Here is a 20,225-nt window from a genome sequence, read left to right as displayed (position 1 = left end):
TTTCTCTCCATGGATTTTTTTTTTTTTTTTACAGCAAGTTTCTTGATTGGGAGTTGTGCTGCTGCCATCCAGGTGTTGCATCTGTGCGCTGTGGAGTGGAATATGCTGCCCCATGCACCTGGATCCATATGGGGCATTGTTTTGTTGTTTAGTTGCTTAAGTCGTGTCTGACTCTTGTGACCCCATGGACTGTCATCCTCCAGGCTGCTTTATCCATGGGATTTCCCAGGAAAGAATACTGGCATAGATTGCTATTTCCTTCCCCAGGGGATCTTTCTGACCTAGGGATGGGCCTGTGAATCTCCTGTCTCCTGCCTTGGCAGGTGGATTCTTTACCACTGAGCCACCAGGGAATGGCAGCCCATTCCAATGTTCTTGTCTGGAAGAGTCCATGGACAGAGGGGCCTGGCGGGCTACATATAGTCCATGGGGTCGCAAACAGTTGGACAGGACTGAGTGACTAACACACGTGTACTCGACTTTCTAAAGGGGCAGTTGTTCCCCTTGAATCTCAATTCTTTTGGTCCACGCAGTGGCTAGATGGCTCTGGAATAGTGGTCAGGGTTGGCGTATGCTGTGCATTTTGCAATTACAATAACTACTGGGACCTCTTCTCCCACTTTGCATCCCCACTTCGCCAATGGTGAAACCGAGGGCAGAGCTTACATCAGACAGATGTGGGGGCTCTGGTGTCCCTTCAAGTCTCAGCTGCTCAACCTCGGCGACTCTGTGAGTTTTCTCCTCTGTAAACTGGGCGTAGGAACCGTCCATATTCGTTGCTGTGAGCATCGGAGGAGTCAGCCCTTACATAGTTCGGTGTAGCTGGCACCGCGCCCTGACCTGGTGGCGGGGATGGCACAGCGATTGCTTGAACCCAAACCTGCTGCCCGGCGCGGGCAGATCCACGCCTCGGGGCTGGATTAGTCGGGCCTGCCCGTGCCCCGCCCCCGCCCCTCCCCGCCGCGCTCCCTGGCCGCCGCCTGCGCGCCCGCCAGCAGTGCACCCGCCGCCGCCGCCGCCTCCGCCTCCAGTCCCCGTGCACCGCCTCACGGCGCCCGGGACCCCAGTGCGCACTGCGAGCATCCCGGCGCGCGCCAAGTCGGCGTGGGGGTCATGCGTGGCCCGTGCGCCCCCGGCCTGGGTTCGGGCTAGGCAGGGCACGACGGGAGAGGGGCCACCTCGACGGTCTAAGGCTGGCAGGGGCCCGCGCTCGGCCGCCGGCGTCCATGCCGCCCAGCTTCGTCTCTGGCTCTGGTCCGAGGACTAGCGGCGATCGTCAGCAGAGCGCGCGGGACCCAGGACGCGCGCGCGGTGAGTGAGAGCTGGTGACTCCCGGGAGGCACTCGGGACTTTGGAGGCCGGGATTGGGAGAGCCGCTGCCCCCTCTAGAGAACCGAGAGAGGCCCCCGGCGCTCTGCGCATTCCGACTCTCAGGAGCCGATCGCGCGGAGACCCCCAAGTACCTCCTTCTGCGCCCCTGGGGCGCACGTGGTGGCAGACCCGTAGAGGGTCCCGGGCCTCGGCCAGGGCGCAGAGGGGCTCGGGTCGTAGGCTGGGTAGGGCGTTGGGCAGGTGGCGGGGGGGGGGGGGGGGGGGGGCGGGGCGCCTTTGTCTGCGCCCCGGCGCGGGCTCGGGTTCCCGGCGCCCGTCGCGCTCACCTGCCCGGAGTTGGAGCTCTTTGTCTGGGGCGGGGCGCGACCGGAGGAGGTTGTGCCGCGTGTCTGGGGCGAGGCTGCCCCACAGGTCGGGTCCTCGCAGACAAAGCGCGCCTTCACGGCCCGCAGTTGGGATTGCCTATCTTTGGGGAGTGAGTGCTGGCCTTGACGCTGTTGGTACCGAACCTGCCCCTTCCACGGGGACCTCTAACCTGTACTCTGGCTGAAGTGACCCTTTGCTTCCACCCCTACACGGGCTCAGTGCCAGGGCGGGAGGATACCTGCGCTGCCTGGGTCATGTCCCAGGAGATAATCCTCGGGAAGTTATTAGCAGGGGTGTAGTGGTTGCGCTGGGACTGCTCGCCCGCCTTGGGTCAGCTAGCCGGCTCCAGACCCCTTGTCCTGGAAGGAAAATCGCCGAAGGACCTCGACCTGGGACATGTCCCAGCAAGGGCTGGCTTTGTACCTGTGCTGGCAAGGGGGCTGTAGCCAGGGCCGCGACCCCAGAGATCCTGGGGCCTGAGGATTCCTGTGTTTGTTGAGAGCCTTTTCCAATGGGCGCGGTTGTGCCTAGCCAGGTGTCCAGGCCCTTGCCATGTGGTGGAAGCCTGCCAGGTCCCTGCCTGTGACCCCTGTGGGGACTTGGATCCTTCAACTTCCCTGAGCAAACTTTAACTTGAGCAGTGTGGTGTGGGGACCAGATAGGGAGGGGAGAGTGGCCGGCCCACTGCCTCCTGCCTTTGCCTGGGCAGCATCCCAGGGGTCTCCAGGGCGAGGGAAGACCCTCCCCCATTGCTGCTCACCCCTTCCTCCTCTCCCCCCTCTTCTGTTCCCTTGACTTTCCCAGGGTCTGCGCGCCACCTCCTGGCTCTGGAAGCCGGTGCTCCAATCTGGGGCCTTGAAGTGAACCCGAACTGGCCTGGCTGGGCCTCCTACTGGGCTGGGCAAGGGCACCTGCAGCCTTAACTGAACTTGCTGCTCACCCTTTCACTCCTAGTCTGGGACCTAGGACAGTCGTGCCCCACGGAAACAAACTTGTTTTCTCAGAGTGATGCCTCTGCTGTTTCCTTCCCATACTATCAGCCTTGGTGCGATGGAGATGCCCTGCTATATCGGAGGAGGGGGTTCCAGGGAGGGCTGGCACAGAGGGTGCAGCTGAGGCACCACCTGCCAGGAGGTAGCCGCCTTTCCCCATCCTCGTGGCCCAGCGACCACACCCCTGGAATGTAATGATAGCTTTGAGACTCATCCCTTAGCTCATTTGTTTCACCTGCTGAGGGCAGTGATCAGGCACCCCAGGAGGTGTTGGGGACCCCCGTGGGCTGCTTGCACGGGGCCAGGCTCAGAGGGGCTGTCAGGGCCACAGGTAACAAAGACCTTCACGAGGGTATCCTCAGCAGAGGCCAGTGGCGGCCCCTGCTCCTATTCCTCTCATCTGGGGGTGCCGAGTGCCCACTCATGCCCTCCTCCCGCTGGTGCAGGGCAGTAAGCAGAGAGGATTTAAACCTGCACCAGTGAGGGAGGCACCCTCAGACTGAGGGGGTCTGGGAATGCCTGGGGGACTCAACTGAAATTCCCGGGTCAGGGCCCAGGCAGGCCAGCTGGTCACAGTTTTGGGGGGCTGGGGGAGAAATGCACACTGCCGTTTTGGGCCATAGGAAGGCGCTGGACTGTTTTCAGTCCTGGGGTGACTTGTTCTGCTTTGGTTTTGAAAGATACTCTCGGCTGCTATATGGAGAACTAATTTGTGAGACTGTTAATGAGACCAGCTATTAATAATAATTACAGCAGCTGTATGGCCTCAAGTGTGGGTGACATCGGGACCCCCTCCTGGGGTCATGGTGAGGGTCCAGTCCTCTGAGGCTGAGGCCCTGGCGGGGGATCTTTGGGCAGGCCCTGGGAGTAGGAGGGTAGGTGACTTGTTGGCCTTCACAGGAGGGTACAGGGCTCCACGGGCACCTGACCTCATGCCTGGACACGCGATCATAGCTCCCAGCAGAGCTGGGGCCACGCCTGGTGCCAAGCGAGTGGGCATGAGGTGTCTACACCCAGGCCCTGAGGGGTGGGTGGGCAGCACTGCTGACCTCGCCATCCTGCCCCTCAGACCCCCTGCTCAGGTGGACCACTCACCCCCTGGGGTTTCCTCGAGGGATCCAGGCATTCTGACAGCTGCTGCTCACCACACAGGGTGCCTTGGGAACCCATGGGAAGAAGTCACAGTCACAGCCTCCCTGATGCCCCCAAGCCCCAGTGGGGGAGGAGCATCCTGGCCACCACCCTCCACACTGGGGCCTCCTGGGGGGTGGGGGGCGGGCAGGCTTGCAGTCTCCCCTCTGGCCCAATGCCCGTCCAGCCTGAGGCTCAGGGAGCCTGTTTCGGGTTATTTGCCACCTGTTTTCTTTCAGATGTGGGTTTCTGGGCAGGGTTAGGAAGGTGACCCCACCCTAGCACGAGGTGTGAGGGGCACCGTGTTCATGTGAAGGTGTCACGGTTTGCTCTGCGTATTTCCGTCAGCAGGTCTGGTATGACCCTGGCCCAGGGAGCTGCTTCGAGCAGCTCCCGCCCTTTCCCTGCAGACCTGGGCTCCAGCCCGCGGGGCCTCTCTCTGCCTGGACTCTTGTATCTGTTTGTTCACCTGTCATGTCTGTTCTTGCTTTCAATTCTTTGGACAGATGCCCACAAGTGGGATTGCTGTATCACATGGTAGTTCTGTGGTTAGTTTTCTGAGGAACCTCCATACTGCTTGCCATGGCGGCTGCACCATTTTCCATTCCCACCAGCAGTGCACAAGGCTTCCAGTTTCTCCACACCCTCACCAAGCCCAGCCGTTTTCTGTCTTTTCTGATGGTGGCCATTATGGGGTACAGGGGGGTCTCATGCGCCTCAGTACTCAGTCACCCCACCCCTAATAGCAACCACTGGCTGCTTTCTCCCCGTGGAAGTCCAGGACGGGGCATCCACAGATACTGGGAGCAGAGTAGCAGTGCCCAGGGCTTGGGGAGATGTGAGGATTGGGGTGAAAGTGGAAGAGCGTGTGGTTTCTTTTTGGGGTGCAGAAAGTCTTCTATAACAGGTTGTGGTGAGGGTTGCTCACAGCTCTATACTTTTCAGTGGGTATGTTGTATGGTGTGTGAATCACATCCCAGTAAAACTGTTTTAAAACACCACCAACTAGGGAGACAAGATCTGCTAAGAACAGCCTTATGGGCCTCTGCCTGTGAACCAGCGTGAGGGCCACGTCCTCATCCTGACTGTCCTCACCAAGGTCCTGTGCACACACGGGCCTCTCCCCAGGAGGGGAGAGGCTGAGCGGGGTCAGGGGCCCACCAGAAACTGCCACATTCCTCCCTGAAGCAGGCTGGCCCCCACTCAGAGGGACCCACTCCACCCTGGACACTAGGTGCCTTACGGCGGCTGTGGTCCCCAGACCTGTGACTCAGGCTGTCTGAGGCCTGGCCGGTGGTGGCCTGCAGCCTCGGGGTGGGGGGCATTCCCACTCTGTTCCTCCCACCCCGCTGCCTCCAGTGCCAGGCCCAGGAGTGCCTTCAGGTTCCTGATGCTGGCTCTGCAGGGAGGCACCCAGATTCCCCAATCCTAGCTCCCCACCCAGCAGGGCCACTGAGCCCCCACATCCCTGCTGAGGGGTGGAACCTTGGGTCCCTGATCACAGGCCTAGTGATCTGTGTACAAGTCCACTGGACCTGGGTGTGGTCACCCTCCTACGTGGGGGCAGTGGGCACAGAAAGATGTGTTCTGCCAGGCTGGGCAGCCCTCATGTGTACTGAGCCTGCCCAGACCTGTTCTCTGGGTGCCCAGGGCAGGGGGTAAGGGCCAGGTTCACCCCAGCCTTGTAGGTCTCTTTGACCTGACCCTCCTCTCTTTTTTCCAGGCATCTGTGGGCTCCGAGAAACTCTTTGCCCCGGCAGCCGATAAAGGTAAGTGTGTCCCTGGACTCCAGGCTCCTAGAAAAGCACAGGACACACTCCTGAAATGAGCTGGAGGCCCCAAGTTAGCTCTGTCTTGGATTTTAGGTGCAGAGCCTGAGGCCAGAATTAGGTGTTCCCATTTACTGAAGGATGCAAACCACACCCCCAGAAACAGCCACAAGGAAACAGGGGGAGCTGAGCGGAGGACCAGTGTCTCAGCCAGAGCCACACAGATCTGGAGTGGTGGTTCCCAAAGTGGGGGGGGGGTCTCCTATACCCCCGGGGACCATTAGGAATGTACTTTCCCAGGCCCTTCCCAGGTTCATGGAGTCCCATGCTCTAGGGATGGACAGCAGCTCCCGGCTCATGAAGCGTCCCCGTCAGTGTGGACTGGCCCCCATGGCCACCACCACACTTGTGGCTGTTTATATTAACATGAGACAGACTAGACTCACTCCTCAGCCACACCTGGGCCCTAGCCAGTGAATCCCGAGTGGGACGGCACAAGTGCCTGGCATCCCATTCTCACAGAAAGCTCTTCTGGCCGGCACCATCCCATCAAGGCCAGGATAGCCCTTTGTAGCCCAGCCTGTTGGTCGTGGCTGTGGCCCAAAACAGGTGTCATTGGACCCAGCACAGAGAAGGAGTCTTTTTGCTTGGGAGGCTCCCTTAGGACATGACTACACAGGACAGGCCTTGGGGTACCCAGTGCACCACAGGTCCTGCTGGCCTGGTAGCTGGGCATGGCCTGTGCGTGCCTTCAGCTCAGGAATCCCTTTCTTCAAGTCAGGCGTTGCAGCGGAGCCGATGCCTGCTGAAGAGTCCGGACAAGGAGGCCCACCAGAGGCTCCTTGGAGCCAGGCATGCTCAGCAGACATTTCAGACAGAATTAACGTAGGGTGTTATCAGTTTCAACAAATGACCACAAACCATGTGGCTTGAAACAACAGGCTCATGGTTCCGGAGACCAGAAGTCTGGAGTCAGATGTGTGCAGGGTTGTGCTCCCTCTAGAGGCTCCAGGGGAGGAGTCCCTGCTGCCTCTTCCAGCTCCTAATACTGCCTGCAAATGTGGGCATCCTCCGGCTTCTGGCTGCATCCTTGCCGTCTCTGCCTCTGTCTTCATGTGGCCCCTTCCTCTTCTTGTCTCTTCTAAGGACACTGTCCCTGGACTTAGGCACCCTCAACCCCCGATTCCCAGCTGTTCTCATCTGGAGATTCTTAGCTTGATTATGGCTACCAAGACCTTTTTCCAAATAAGGTCACAGTGCCAGGTTCTGGAGGTTATGATTCAGCAGAGTTCAGGGAACTGGGCAAGGCTTTGAGGTATCCAGAGAGGTGCATAGTTGGAGGGAGGTGATCAATAGCAGCACTCACGGTTTTGTCAGTGGCAGGAGGCTCTAGAGATTCCAGGACTCGCCAGCAGGGCTGGAGCATTGGGGGCAGGCCTGGGGTCACATCCAGGTCTGCATGGCCCGTGCCTTCCTCTTTCCGTTCTGATGGCTGCTCTCACTTTGGAAGAGCCTTGCGTGTGGAGAAGTGAGAGAGACAGGAGGGGAGAGGGGGCCAGCCTCCCCAGGCAGCTATGAGCACGTGGGCTGACAGCTTCCTGTCCTCTTTGCAGGAGTGGTGGCAGTGGCCTCCTCCTCAGGCCTGCTCCTAAGCAAACAGGCCCAAGGCAGGGAGGTGTCGCCCGAGCAGAGGAGACATCTCTCTGCCAGCCTGAGTTATGGGTTACACTGCCCTGCAGCCACAGGGGAGGCTGTGGCCAGCGTGTCACTCTGCGTGGCTGCCATCTGCATGGGCCCCTGGGCCTGGAGGAGGAAGTGGAGTCAACCAACAGGCCAGATGAAGCAACCACATTCAGTAACCTGAATTTCCATTCCTCCTGGAAAACTGGGATGTCATCCCCTGAAGGCAGAGCTTTTCAGATGGGTGGTGGTGCCTCCCCTGGCCTGGACACATGCTTTCCACCTGGCCCCTGGGCACGTGACCTGAGACCTCACTTGGAGCAGCTTCAAAAGGAGGGCTTGGAATGAGCAAGCGGGCTTGCTTATGGCCCAAAGGCAGGCCTGGAGCTCAGAGGGGAGCAGAGGCTATGGGTGGTGATGAGTTGAGGCAGCCACTTTCTCCCAACAGACTAGGCAAGGCTGGTCATCCAGAAAGTCTCCCCCAGGGTGAGGACCCAAGAAAGAGCTTAGGCCCTGGGTCAGTCGGGTGGGTCAAGAAAGAGCAGCCACTCACTCAAGTGACGCTACCGTGGTGGGAGATAGGGCGGCAGACCTTGGAGCCCAGTGCCCAGACTGAGCCGGCTTTCTCACCTTCTGAGTCTCCCTCCATAAAACGGCCATAAGAGCGCCTGCACTGAGATGGCCGTGAGCAGGAGGTACACGACACACCTTGCTGGTTGGCCCTCCAGACAGGTAGCCTCCCTGGGGAGCAAGGGGTGGGTTATACCAAGGTGTGTGGGCAGGGGCTCTGTTCCGCCTAGTTCCCCTTTGAAAATGATCCTGAACCCCAGACTCACCCCTGCCTCTCTCTCCGCAGGGCCCACGCTGGGCGAGAAGTCCGAGGCCAAGACCGGGGCAGCGCCCAAGGTCTCGGGTCTGGAGCGCAGCCGTGAGCTGAGCACCGAGCCGCCCTTCCTGGCCCCGGTGCGCAGCCCTGCGCCAGTCCTGCCCTCCGCCAGCACCGCGGCCAGCCCGCTGGTCAAGAAGGAAGCCCCGGCGCTGCCTCGCCTCGCCCCGCAGTTGCCACCTGCACCCTCGCAGCCCCGGGCCCCGCTCCTGACGCACGTGCCTCTCCCTCCGGGCGCCTTCCCAGGCCCCGGCCCGGCCGCGCACAACGGCCTGCACAGCCTCAGGTGGGCACAGCCGCAGGTGGGCGCGGGGCCAAGCCTGCGCGGCCTCAGGCGGGCGCGGGGCGGCGCGGAGGCGGGGCGCGCGGCCGGGCACTGAGCGCCCCTCCCTGCAGCAGGAGCAGCAGTGCCAGCAGCGGTGCCAGCCTGGGGCTCGCCAAGCACGCGTCCCTGTCGCCTCACGGGCCGGGCCCCCACCTCTCTACCTCACACTTGGCGCTCCGCTCGCAGGCCCAGCACCAGCACCACGCGGCGGCCATGTTCGCCGCGCCCCCGACACTGCCCCCGCCCCCGGCGCTGCCGGCCAACAGCCTGGTCATCCCAGGACACCCCGCCGGTAGGTCTGGGTGCCGTCGGTGGGGCCAGGGTCACTGCCTGTTCCCTTTCCACTCTGGGTTCCTCACCCCTGGGCAGGGAGGGACGTGGCCCCTGGGAAGCGGGGGCTGGCCTCGGAGAGACAGACTTCTCTCCCACCTCCTCCTCCAGACCATCAGTGCAGGGCAGAGGAAACTTCCTGCCAGGGCCTCAGTTGTGCACACACACAGATTTATGCGTGCACACACGTGTACACGGACATACACTCCCTGTTCCACCCTTGCCAAGCCTAGTAGGGCAGTTCGGAGCCAGGAGTTGGTATAACTTGGAGCTGCTCAGTCATCACTGCAATCAGGGCTCCCAGGGCCTGCTGTGTGTCTCTTCCCATCCCTCCGTCCCTAGGCTGCTGTGGGGGTAGGGGTGGATAGGGCTGAATTGTGGGGTAACGGGGCCCTAGATGAACTGCAGCTAGCCTGACCTCTGCCTCACTGCTTGATTCCAGCAAGTGCCCCCCTCATGGCCGAATCTTAGGTCACTAAGGATTTTTCATGGGTCTCCAATTCTTTTCTAAAAGTCTGAGCCCAGCTCAGTTGGGGGCACCTCAGTGCCCCAGGCTGGGACCAAAACAATGGTCTGGGGGAGGCTGGGACGGGCAGGGCTCCCCGACAGGGCTGTCTCGGGCTCCCAGGGTGGCTCACCGTGTTCTCTCTTGCCTTTAGATGCCAGCCTGTTGATCTCATTCAGCCAGCCAATCATGTATTGCCAGCCTCATTCGGGGATTCTGATTGGTACTTGGTCACAGGCACCTCTCTTACCTCCACCCTGGGGCCCGCACGTAGCGAGCGGCCACCACGGCTTGGCCTGCCGAAACCGGGAGTGCCAGGTGACTATCCGCCTCGCCCCGCCGGGAGCCCGCGGCCGACGTGCCTCTCTGTCTCTCTCTTTTTCTCTTGTAGATCACGAGCTGCTCAGGCAAGAGCTGAACGCGCGTTTTCTGGTCCAGAGCGCCCCCCTGGGCCCGGGAGCTCTGCTGCGGGCGGAGTTCCACCAGCACCAACACACACACCAGCACACACACCAGCACCAACACACATTCGCCCCCTTCCCTGCCGGGCCGCCCCCGACGCCGCTCCTGCCACCCGCCGCACCCCCGCCGGTGCGTAGGCTGCGTGCCGGCAGGCGGGAGGGGGTGGCCCCGGGCGCGGGACACGCAGCAGGCACACGCAGACGCTCTCTGCACGCATGCAGGCTGACACTGTCCGCTCGGTCCGCCTGTCCGTCCAGCCCCTCCTCTGGTTCCCCCCATCCCCTGCTCCCAGGTCATCCCATGAAGCATCCTGCCCTGGGCCATTCTCTTGGGCTTGGGTGAACACCCCCGTCCACATGACCGTGGGTCCAGTTGTACCCATGTCAGGTCCTCAATGTCTCAGTTGGCAGCAAGGCAGCAGGTCAGGAGGACCAGGACTAGGGGCCATGCAGATCAGGACTCTTCCCATGCTCCTGAGCCTTGAGATCTCGTCCCCAAGCCAGCTGCTGTGGGCAGAGCCCCCTCCCAGCTTTGCCTGGGCATTGGCCAGTTAGCAGTGGCCTCAGTGTGCCCCTGCAGCTTAACCCCCGCCCTGGGCTCCATGCCCTCCCCTCCCAGTCATGGCTGCAGACACCCAGGTGGGCAAGTCTGTACCTCCTGTGCTGAGGTCACTAGAACGGGGAAGGGCCATGGGCCAGCACCCTCGGGGAGCCTGGAGGACAGCTGGCTGGAGGCCGCCAGCCTCATTCTGGCCGCTGCCTGGCCTGACGGTGTGGGTGGGAGCTTGGCCAGTGGAGGGCATCGGCAAGGTTGGGAGGCCTCACTCTCTGCCTCCTTCCCTTCCAGTTTGACAAGTACACGCCCAAGCTGGACAGCCCCTACTTCCGACATTCCAACGTGAGTGTCCCTGCGTGCCCTGGGATCGCCAGGCAGGGTGGGGGGTGTGGAGGTCGGGCTGCGCCTTGTCCATGTAGCTTCCCACCTAGTGCAGGCGTGGCAGGGTGGGGACCAGAGGGCCAGGCCCCACGCCCCTGCCCAGGATGTCCGAGTGCCCGGTGAGGCCCCTGGAACACCCCTCCCACCTTCTCTTGCAGTTTTTCCCGCCCTTCCCTCCGGCCGTCCCAGGACTGCCCGCCCTGCTCCCACACCCAGGCCCCTTTGGATCCCTGCAGGGTGCTTTTCAGCCCAAGGTACCAGCTGCTCCCAGGAGGGGGTGGGTATGGTGGGCAGGGGCTGCAGGACCGCCCCCCCCCATCCAGCATCTCTCAGGGTAGTCATGATCCCGGGTGGCACCTGAAGGGCTTTCACCTCAGTGCAGAATATCCTGACCTTCGGGGCCAGGAGAGCCTTGCTTGACTTGTTTGCTCCTCAGCGGGGAGCACTCAGGGTTGGGGGTTGGGAGGAGCAGTGCAGAGGAGCAGAGGTGGAGTGTGGACAGCAGCCGCCCAAGGCCATCCACACTGCAGGAGGCCTAGGCACCAGGGACCGGGCTTGCTCTGCTCACCTTCCCTGCAGTAGGGCTGCCTTCACCCAGCACAGCGATCAGAGCCTTCTCCTGCCACCTTTTCAGAAACCTCCGGACGGAGGGTGTGGTGGGAAGCCAGACCATCCCGGGTGACAGCGTGCAGGGCCCCACAAGGAGGGCAAGGTGGACACTGGTGACCCGGGGGGGGGGGTTTGGTGCCACCTGGGCACGGAGCCTGCAAAGTGGTCTCGTGCGGTGTCCCTCTCTCCCCTCAGACTTCACACCCACTCGAGTTAACAGGCCGGGCCAGTGCGGTTCACACCCTCCTGCAGAAAGCCCCCGGGGTAGGTGGCAGCGGTGTTCTTGCCTCTCTCCTTCCCGGGTGGGCATCCAGCCAGCATGGCTTCACGAGGCTCACATAGTCACCCCTCCCCAGCTCCTCTGGGCTTGACTGCTTGCAGAGCCTGGGTCTAACACTTCTCCTCTGTCAACAGCAGGTGTCCGACCCGTACCGGACAGCAATCAGGGTGAGTGTGTGCGTGCTTGCATGTGTAAGGTCTGTGTGTGTCTCACCTTGGGAGGAAGGGGCCCGGTGGGACCTCAGGGAGTGTCTGAGGCCAGGGAGGACTCTCTGGGGTGGCCCAGGGGTGCCCTGTGACAGCAGGGATCTGGGGGTGGGGAGTGAGGAGACGGTTCTGGCCGCGAGGCTGAGCCCATCCCCCCGTCGCAGAAGCCGGGGAAGTGGTGCGCTGTGCACGTGCAGATCGCCTGGCAGATCTACCACCATCAGCAGAAGATAAAGGTGAGCTGGACTGCTCGTCCTGCCAGCCAGGCCTGCGGTTCAGAGGGCGCCTTTCTTGGGCCAGGCCCTCCCCAGCGTCCACACGTGTGCGCATGTGCCCCTTTCCCCAGCGCTGGGCCGGGCCAGCAGGGGTCGGATCTGGGGAGCAGGACGAAAGTGTATGGGGAACTCAGAGTCACATCCCAGCTGGTCACCCAGGATGACCCAGGCAGGGTTATCCTGCTGGGCCTCCCTGCTGTCTGTCATTCAAAGCTCTCCCAGGGAGCATTTGGCCCGGCTCCCCCTTTCCCCCAAGTATTTATTAAGTGTCTGCTGTGGGCCACGGACAAAGTTGAACATAAGTGCTCATGGAGCCTGCATGCTCCTGGGGGGGACAGGTGGTGAAGAGGAACCCAGCTTGAGGCTGTCCTCCCGCAGTGGGGGATGCCAGATGCCCTGGCTGAGCGATGCAGGGAAGAGGCGTCCCTGGGAAGCCTGGGGACTTGTAGCCAGGGAGAGTGGGCTGGGGTGCTGAGGGAGGCCAGGATGGGATCCCGCACCCTGTATCACAGAAGGGTCTCCACACTTTTGTCTGTCATCTCAGGTAACACGTTACCCTTACTCAAGGTATTTTTAAATCATCACGCTGTAAGTGGGTTACAAAGGACAAGTCACAGAAAGGGATTTATGACGGATTAGCATGCAGACACTCAGGCAGCGTGCCTGGAAGGTGCAGTGGAGGAGGCAGGGTGGGGGTACCCCTCTGTTGTCACCACAGCAGGAAGAACTGGGACGGACTTGGCCCGCCCCGTGCCTCCTGTGGCCCTAGTGACCCAGGGACTGGCATCTTAGTTTTATTTAATACATTTAAATTTTAATACTCATGGTAAATTTAGCCATTGGAAAACTGGAAAGACTCGGGTATGCGCATGTACTTTTCCAACTCAACTTTACAAAATCTAAACAGAGTATTTCTAATGAAAATGTAGCATCTAAATTGAGGTGAGTTTTAAGTGTAAAACACCAGCTTTCAAAGACCATATAAACAGGAGCGAAACGCCGCAATCGGGAACCTCCTATATCGACCACACGTGACGACGTTTCGGTTTCTCCGCATCGCTGACACGTGGTCAGGATGGCTCTTACCTGTCTCTCTGCCCACTGAGCGAGGCCAGCGGAGCTGGGGGCATCACACCTTGTTGTCCAGCTCATCGGCAGCCTGGTGGCGAGCAGGACAGAGGCCCGGCCTCCGGCCCCTATACACGCTCTGTCCCGGCAGATGCAGCTGGAGCCCCACAAGCTGGACGTGGGCACCAAGCTGGACTTGTTCAGCAGACCCCCCGCCCCGGGCGTGTTCGCCGGACTCCACTGCCCGCAGGACCTGGCCCGGCCCCTCTTCTCCAGCTCGGGTAAGGCGGCCTGGCCCAGGGGGGCTGGCAGCCCGGCCACCGTGCAGTCCCAGGGGTGGCCTGGCAGCCGCGCTCTTGCCTTTCTCCTCTGGCTTGTGTGGGCAGCGCTTTTGTTTCTCCAGCTGTAGCAGGTGGGGTCTGGCAGTCCTGCCTGCCTCAGGCTTCTCCCTCCACACCCCCAGTGGTGTCCCCACCGCTGATCTGACCCCGCCCATGCTCTGGCCCAGGACACCCTCCTCTCTGGGGCTTCCCTCCCAGGAAGGGTTCGGCTGTTGTCCAAATGGTGGGAAACTGCTCCAGAGCCTCTGTTCCGTGCTCACCTCCGCCAGCAGCCACACCACGGCCTCACTGTGTCGGGGTCCCTAGGGCCATCGCTGGGCTTGCAGCGCCCCCGGGACTCAGCCCACGTCTCACACCCCACTAGCTATATGCATTGTAGCCAAGGGACCTGCATCTGTCAGCAAGGAATGGGGGGGAGGGTGGAAGTGGGTGTCTCCTGAGAACTGCCCGAGGAGCCCCAGGATGCACTTTATTCCCCAGAAAGGAGCCCTGACAGCAGGGTGAGAGGCTGTCTCCCAGAGAAGCTTGTGGGGACCCAGCGTCCTGGCTTCTTACTGGGGGCCAGTCACGTAGGCACCTGTGTGTGCCTGGACCAAAACCCAGACTCCCGAAAGGAAAGTGGGTGCTCAGCACAGACGACACTGCACAATCTGAGCACATGTGAGTGAGGCATTCCTATCAGAGGAAGGTGAGAAACCTCCTGAAACCTGAATTCTCAGACGCTGGCCCAGGGCAGCTGTGCAGCAGGCCTCAGGGTGATGGTCTGGAGGCCACAAGGCAGCTCCTGCTTCCTCGCCAGCCATCAGGCCCTTGAAGGATGTCACCTCCTCAGAGAACCTTCCCTGACCACTCCTCACATCCACTGTGTTCACACTCTGGCGCAAGCTCATGCTCGCTTCCTGTCATGTCAGTCCCTGTAGACAGCCTGTTAGCGCACCGGCGTGATGGGGTCATGCTGGCTGGCCTGTGAGCTGGGCGGCTCTTTCCAGCCCCCACTCCACCACCCTCATGACCTCCAGTCCCCAGTCAGGGCAGAGACGTCTCCCCTGTGTCAGGGTCCCTCAGAAAGCAGAGAGCCTCCCATCTGGGCCTCAGCCCTGGCGGCCAGCAGACTTCTTAGGCCATAGCCTACAGACTGTGGCCTGGGCCCCTCTGTGCTTCCCTCCACCCATGGCCTTGTCCTGCTGTGTGCCCACTTCCCACAGCACATGCCCCACCCAGACCAGGGCCTACCTGACGCCTGGTTTCCCTCCCCTCTGCAATCTGGCGTGTATGTTTCTTCCATCTTCTTCCCCAGGGAGTATCGGCTTGTTGGCCTTTCCTCGGGGTGTAGCTTTTTAAGGCAGCATGTTTCCCTGACTGCCCTCCACATGCTCTCATAGCATCCTCTTCAGCACTGGACCAGCTGTTTCCTAACTTCTGGTTTGATTTCTTCACAAGGTCACTTAGAAATGAGATCACGTTTCTAGGTGGAAGCTCTCTGGGAACTAATCCTGCATTTGTCTGGGTGGAAGAGCCCGCCTGTGATGCCCACAGCAGGCAGGCAGGAGCACTCCATTGTTGGGGTCCCCACAGGTGGAAGGAGCTGGAGAGACAGGAGAGGGCACCCCTCTCACAGGTCTCACCAGAAATTCACCTCTAGACAGAAGGTGGGACACCCTAAGTGGCAGAGTCAGCCCTTGACCCAGCAGCCCCTTCTCGGGACTGGGCCCTCCAGATTGGGTTCTGAGGGGCGTCTGGAGAGTGGGGCTGACATCGCACCGATGCTTGTGGGCTGCAGCCTATAGCCAGGGGACACCACCAGAGAGGCTGCCGTCTTCGGGCCGTGGTCCATCTGCACCAGGCCGCACTCACTGTCACAACCAGGATTGTTAGCTCTGGTTGGGCCCTCAGAAGGTAGCTGGCTGCGGGAGCAGCGCCTCACGGCTCAGCCTCAGGCCCTTCTCTGCCGTGTTTCCTCTGGGGCCTTCACTGCCATCAGCACCTCCCTCCCTGCTCCCCTGCGTGCTGGTCCTCCGGACTCACGGAGATGAGAGCCTACCTCCCAGCTGGTCCTGAGCTTGAAAGGGGAGGTGGAGCACCAGGGTGCAGCCACCCTGCGAAGGAGGCAGAGATGGGGCCCCGGGTGCACCCAGGCCTCCAACAGCCTTCCCCCTCTGCAGGTGCCACCCATCCCGCCTCCAACCCGTTTGGACCCTCAGCGCATCCTGGCAGCTTCCTGCCCACTGGTCACTTGACAGGTAGGTGTCCCCTGAGGTCTGTGCAGTCTGACTGGCCTGTGCTGACCCCCAAGAACCAGGGCACCCTCGGATTGTGCAGGTGGTAACCTGCCAGGTTTTGGAGCCCCGGGGTGGGGGAGGTCCTGGTGCACACAGAAATCTCTGAGTGCTTGTTGTCCCCACAGACCCTTTCACCAGATCAAGCACCTTTGGGGGCCTGGGGAGCCTGGGCAGCAACGCCTTCGGAGGCCTCGGCAGCCACGCGCTGAGTGAGTGACCCTGCCGCCTGCTCTCCCCTCACTCGGGCATGGGCATGCATCAGGGCTACAATGACACCGGGTGGACTGTCACCCCTTGTCTCCTCAGGGCACACGCAGGCCTGGGGTTGGGCATCTCCCTGTGTGTGCTCCTCCCTGCCACCCTGGCCTCACCCTCTGCCACCACCCCCACTCCAGCTCCCGGTGGCGGTGGCATCTTTGCCCCCAAGGAAGGCCCCACCCTACATGGCCTGCCCAGCCCCCACGAGGCCTGGAACCGGCTGCACCGAGCACCACCCTCCTTCCCCACACCACCCCCGTGGCCCAAGCCTGTAGACGCCGAGCGGGTCTCAGCCCTGACCAACCACGACCGAGAGCTGGACAAGGGCAAGGAGGAGCGGGACCGGTGAGTAGGGGCCCCTCCACTTGCCTGTTCTGCCAGCTCCCTGCCCCCTCCACTTTGTCTGGCCCCCACCCCCACCCAGCACCTGCAGCCCCCAGCCACCTCTGCTGAACCCAAGGGCGCAAACTGAAATCTCCTTCTGTGGGAGGACACAAAGACTGCAGAAAGACCGGGGGAAGGGGACCCCCGAGTCCACACACTCTCCACCTTGTTCCCACAGAAGACTTGCTGGGGCACGGTCTGGGCAGGTACCATCCAGGATGAGGGTTACTTCTTCCAAGGCCCTGGCAGGGATGGTGGGCTTCTGCACCACAGTGGGGTCTGGAGGTGGGCTGCTGACCCACCAGGGGGTGCCAGGTCTGGGAGGTACACCTGTGGGGAGCTCCCTGGGCTGGAGGATGGGAGCTGAGGTTGTGTGTTCCCACCCCTCACCCCACGGGCAGCAGAGCTAGGCCAGGGCAAGGCAGGAGGGAGCCTGCATTAACAGGCGAGTGTCAGAGTCCGGGATTTGAGTCATGGGCCAGCATGCAGACAGGAGCAGAGGAAGGCCCCCTGGCCAGCCCTTCCGGCCAGGTCCGGGCATTGCTGCAAGCTAGGTATTGGGCAGAGCCTGAGAGCACAGTGAGGGAGGGGGTGGCCTAGAAGACGACGGGGACATTTGTCACAGGCCCCAGGAAGGGTGCTGGGGAGCAGCCCAGGGAACTACAGCCCCCCGTGGGGACATCAGGGTCAAGAGGGCGGGCTGCAAGTACAGTAAGAGTGGCCAGGTGCAGCAGTGAAGGTTGGAAGGGGACCTGGGCACCTGATGCGCTTAAGCTCAGCTGCCATCCCAGCCCCTCATCAGGGTGGAGGCCATGCCCATCTTGCTCCCAGTCTCAGGGCCAAAGGGCTAAAACGTAGAGTGGCGCCTCATGGGTGAGAACCAGACTGGGATGGGGCAGGCAGCACTCTGTGCGCCCCACCCAGGCCACACACACCCACCAGAAGAGGGTTTCAGAGCCCTGTCCCTCTAGAGGATCAGTGGGTCTGAGGGGGCATGGAGGGCCCCCCCCCACTGAAGGGCTTCTCCTGGCTGAGTGGCCTGGGTTCCGGTGGAGAAGTCTGTGCTGCTGCTGCAAAGCTGGGCTCCAAAGTTGCCTGTGGGCGGGGAGGCAGGTATGGGGGTGCACTTGGGGGTGTGTGGGCTATGATCACCATGTGTGTGTTGATGGGTGCCACTAGCAGTAATCACAAGGAACCTGGGCTGCTAAGTGGACACACCCACACACAAGGAGCCTGAGGTCGCTGCAGTGACAGTGCCGGTGCCGCGTTGAGGGTGGGACCTTGGTGGCAGAGGAGCTCGCTGCAGGGTGTCGCGTCGGGCTGAGCGGGGGTGTCTGTATTGTCACTCCCAGGGACCTCCTGGAAAAGACACGCCTGCTGAGCCGGGCCTCTCCGGCGGCGCCCGTGGGCCACCCAGGCAGTGGCCTCCTGCTCCGGGGCCAGGGCGATCCGGGCCGGCCCGGGATCCCCACCGAACGCGAGGCTGAGCTCCGCATCAAGGAGAGCCGCTCCCCGGCCAGGGAGGACGGCCCCAAGCCCAGCAAGATGGCCCTGGGGGAAGGCCTGCGCCTGGCTGGTCTCCTGGGCCGTGAGCCCGGGAAGCCGCACGAGGCGCCGGCCGAGCGGTCCCAGAGCGACGTGAAGGTCAAGGAGGAGCGCGGGGAGGACGGCGATGCGCCCCCACAGCCCGGCCCGGGCCCCGCAGGCCGCGAGCGCCCAGCCTTCGCGTGGGAGCCGTCGCGCGACGCCTACCGTGGCCCGGAGCTGCCCCGCCGCGCCCCGCCAGGCCCGGGCCCTGCCGCCCTCCTCGAGCCGCCCGAGCGCCCCTACCGGGACCGCGAACCGCACGACTACAGCCCGGAGCGCCTGCGGGAGGCGCGCCGCGACGAGCTGGAGCGCGCCCGGGCCGCGCACCTGGACGGCGCGGCGCTGCTGCCGGCGCTGGGCGCCCTGCACTACCCGCGCCTCGCGCCCGCCGCCGCCGCGCTGCACAGCAGTCTCCTGGCGCGAACCCCGCCCGCCGCCTCCGCTGCCGCGCTCGGCGCTCCGCCTCCGCTGGTGGCCGCAGGCGGGCCCCCCACGCCCCCCGGGCAGCCGCGGAGCAGGACTACGCCGCTGGGGGCCCGCGCGCCGGGCGAGGCCCGCGACTACTCCCCTTCCCGCAACCCCCAGGAGGTGGAGGCGCGGTAGTGGCCGCGGGGCCGCTCCCGCCAGGAACGCACTGCTGTCCACTTTTCTAAACCTCCGTTTCTAGAACTTAAGCACAGTTCCATCGGCCCTGGGGTGGCGACGCTCACTTTTCCACTCGCAGCGTCGGGGGTGTCACACACAGCTTTTATGGGGGTGATCTTTTGTTTTCCGAGCTTGAAATTAGGCTTCTGGAAAAAAAATTCAAGTTTGTACCTTTTTCCCACAGGTGAGAAGCATTTTTAATAGATTTGTATTTTTTTCAACTTTGTGCTCTTTAGACACTTAAGAGAAACGAAAGACACTTTTGCTTTTTTACTTTTAGTTTGGTTTTGCAATTTAATGGCCTCAGATCCGTCTCCAGAACCCCTGGGGTTTTTTTGTCTTATTTATGGAGAAAAAAAAAAACGGTCATTTTGTCCAATGCACTGTGAGGCCCCCACTCAGGCCCGGCCCTGGCCCTCCCTTGGTACTTGGAACCGAAGTTACAGATATATATTAAGATAATAATGTACAAAGCTTTTTTTGCCTTATTATGCAGAAGTGTAAAAGGGTTTCTTTTTCGGTTTGTTTTTTTAAAAAGAAAAATTAAACTGTAAATAGTCTGTTAATATAAATATATGATGTTATTAAATTCTTAACCTAGGTAGACTTTATAAAAACAGTTTCTAGAAATTTCTCTGGTTATTTGTTTAAGGTGGTCACAACAACCCACCCGCTGTCAGTTGGAACTGCCCTCAGACGTTTAATGGCAGCAACATCCTTCAACTATGCAAGCGCTTGAGCGGCCAGGCCGCTGGGGGACCGCAGAGCGGCCCTGGGACGTGCGTGCACCTCGGGCTGGCTATGCGGTGCCCTGGGGATCCACCCTAGATGAGTAGGGATTGGGAGGTAAAGAGGCTCAAGGCTGATCACAAAAGAAATAACCCGTGTTTCTTCTCCACGGAGGCTGTCAGAAGACATTGGTCTCATGTTCTCCCACCTGCCAAGGCTTTGGCATGAGTTCCTTTCAGTTTGAGTCTTACTTTCATAACCCCGTGAATGTCACCGTGCCCTGTCGTCAGTATCCCTTTTTTCCTGACGTCCACACCTGTGTCCTGAGCGTTGGATCCTCGGTTTGGCCATCCTTGGCTGTTTACTTTATTCCGTTCTGTAGTTTCAACCCCGTGTTTTCACGGTAGAACCCGGTTATTTTAAACGATCTGTTCTCACATCAACCAATGAAGGTAAATACAGCCTTGATTTTGGATGAAAAGGTGGTTGAGTGTTTTGTGGGGCTTTGTGGCAGGTGGGGGTAATGTACCCGCCCCCAGTTACTTCCCCCAACCCCTGGCTCCCACCCTCCAGGTCTGCCCTGCCTCCCCTGGGCTCGCTCCCCAGAGCAGTTCCCGCTGCTGGGGCTCCTCCCTCTGACCTTTGCTGGCATCTCCATCTTGCCTTCAGCTGCTTTGGTCCCACAGTCCCCACCCTGTCACCTGCCACATCACCCCAGCCCCGAACTTGTCCTCTGGGTGGTTTTTCTCTGTGCACTGGGGGTCAGGGTGCACGTCCTCGGGAGGGCTGGCCTCGCCCCCTGCTCCCCTAGCAGAGCAGGTGACCATTGTTGGAGAGGGGAGATCTCAGC

General features: G+C 61.3%; 1 protein-coding gene across 26 annotated transcripts in view; it reads left to right on the top strand.

Moving 5' to 3' along the window:
- The window catches only part of FBRSL1 (fibrosin like 1), an 83,379-nt gene extending 64,114 nt beyond the window's left edge, over window positions 1-19,265 (top strand). For 2 of the 26 annotated variants that reach the window (XM_070475001.1, XM_070474986.1), the window contains 15 exons: window positions 5,545-5,590; window positions 8,127-8,442; window positions 8,553-8,773; window positions 9,471-9,539; window positions 9,708-9,907; window positions 10,625-10,675; window positions 10,873-10,968; window positions 11,519-11,587; window positions 11,738-11,770; window positions 11,974-12,045; window positions 13,304-13,433; window positions 15,656-15,733; window positions 15,898-15,981; window positions 16,168-16,375; window positions 17,767-19,265. In XM_070475001.1, coding sequence (XP_070331102.1) covers window positions 5,545-5,590; window positions 8,127-8,442; window positions 8,553-8,773; window positions 9,471-9,539; window positions 9,708-9,907; window positions 10,625-10,675; window positions 10,873-10,968; window positions 11,519-11,587; window positions 11,738-11,770; window positions 11,974-12,045; window positions 13,304-13,433; window positions 15,656-15,733; window positions 15,898-15,981; window positions 16,168-16,375; window positions 17,767-18,604 — 2,511 coding nt within the window. In that variant the 3' untranslated portion in view covers window positions 18,605-19,265. Of the gene's footprint in view, window positions 1-5,544; window positions 5,591-8,126; window positions 8,443-8,552; window positions 8,774-9,470; window positions 9,635-9,707; window positions 9,908-10,624; window positions 10,676-10,872; window positions 10,969-11,518; window positions 11,588-11,737; window positions 11,771-11,973; window positions 12,046-13,303; window positions 13,434-15,655; window positions 15,734-15,897; window positions 15,982-16,167; window positions 16,376-17,766 lie in introns of all 26 variants that reach the window. The other 24 variants (XM_070474989.1, XM_070474991.1, XM_070474987.1 and 21 more) reach the window with 24 other exon arrangements.
- Window positions 19,266-20,225: the final 960 nt, after the last annotated feature.

Source organism: Odocoileus virginianus, chromosome 12 (genome assembly GCF_023699985.2).
Source record: "Odocoileus virginianus isolate 20LAN1187 ecotype Illinois chromosome 12, Ovbor_1.2, whole genome shotgun sequence".
In the NCBI taxonomy this organism is placed as follows: domain Eukaryota; kingdom Metazoa; phylum Chordata; class Mammalia; order Artiodactyla; family Cervidae; genus Odocoileus; species Odocoileus virginianus.
Note: the sequence above shows the minus strand (reverse complement) of the source record. Positions and strands in the feature narration are given on the sequence as shown.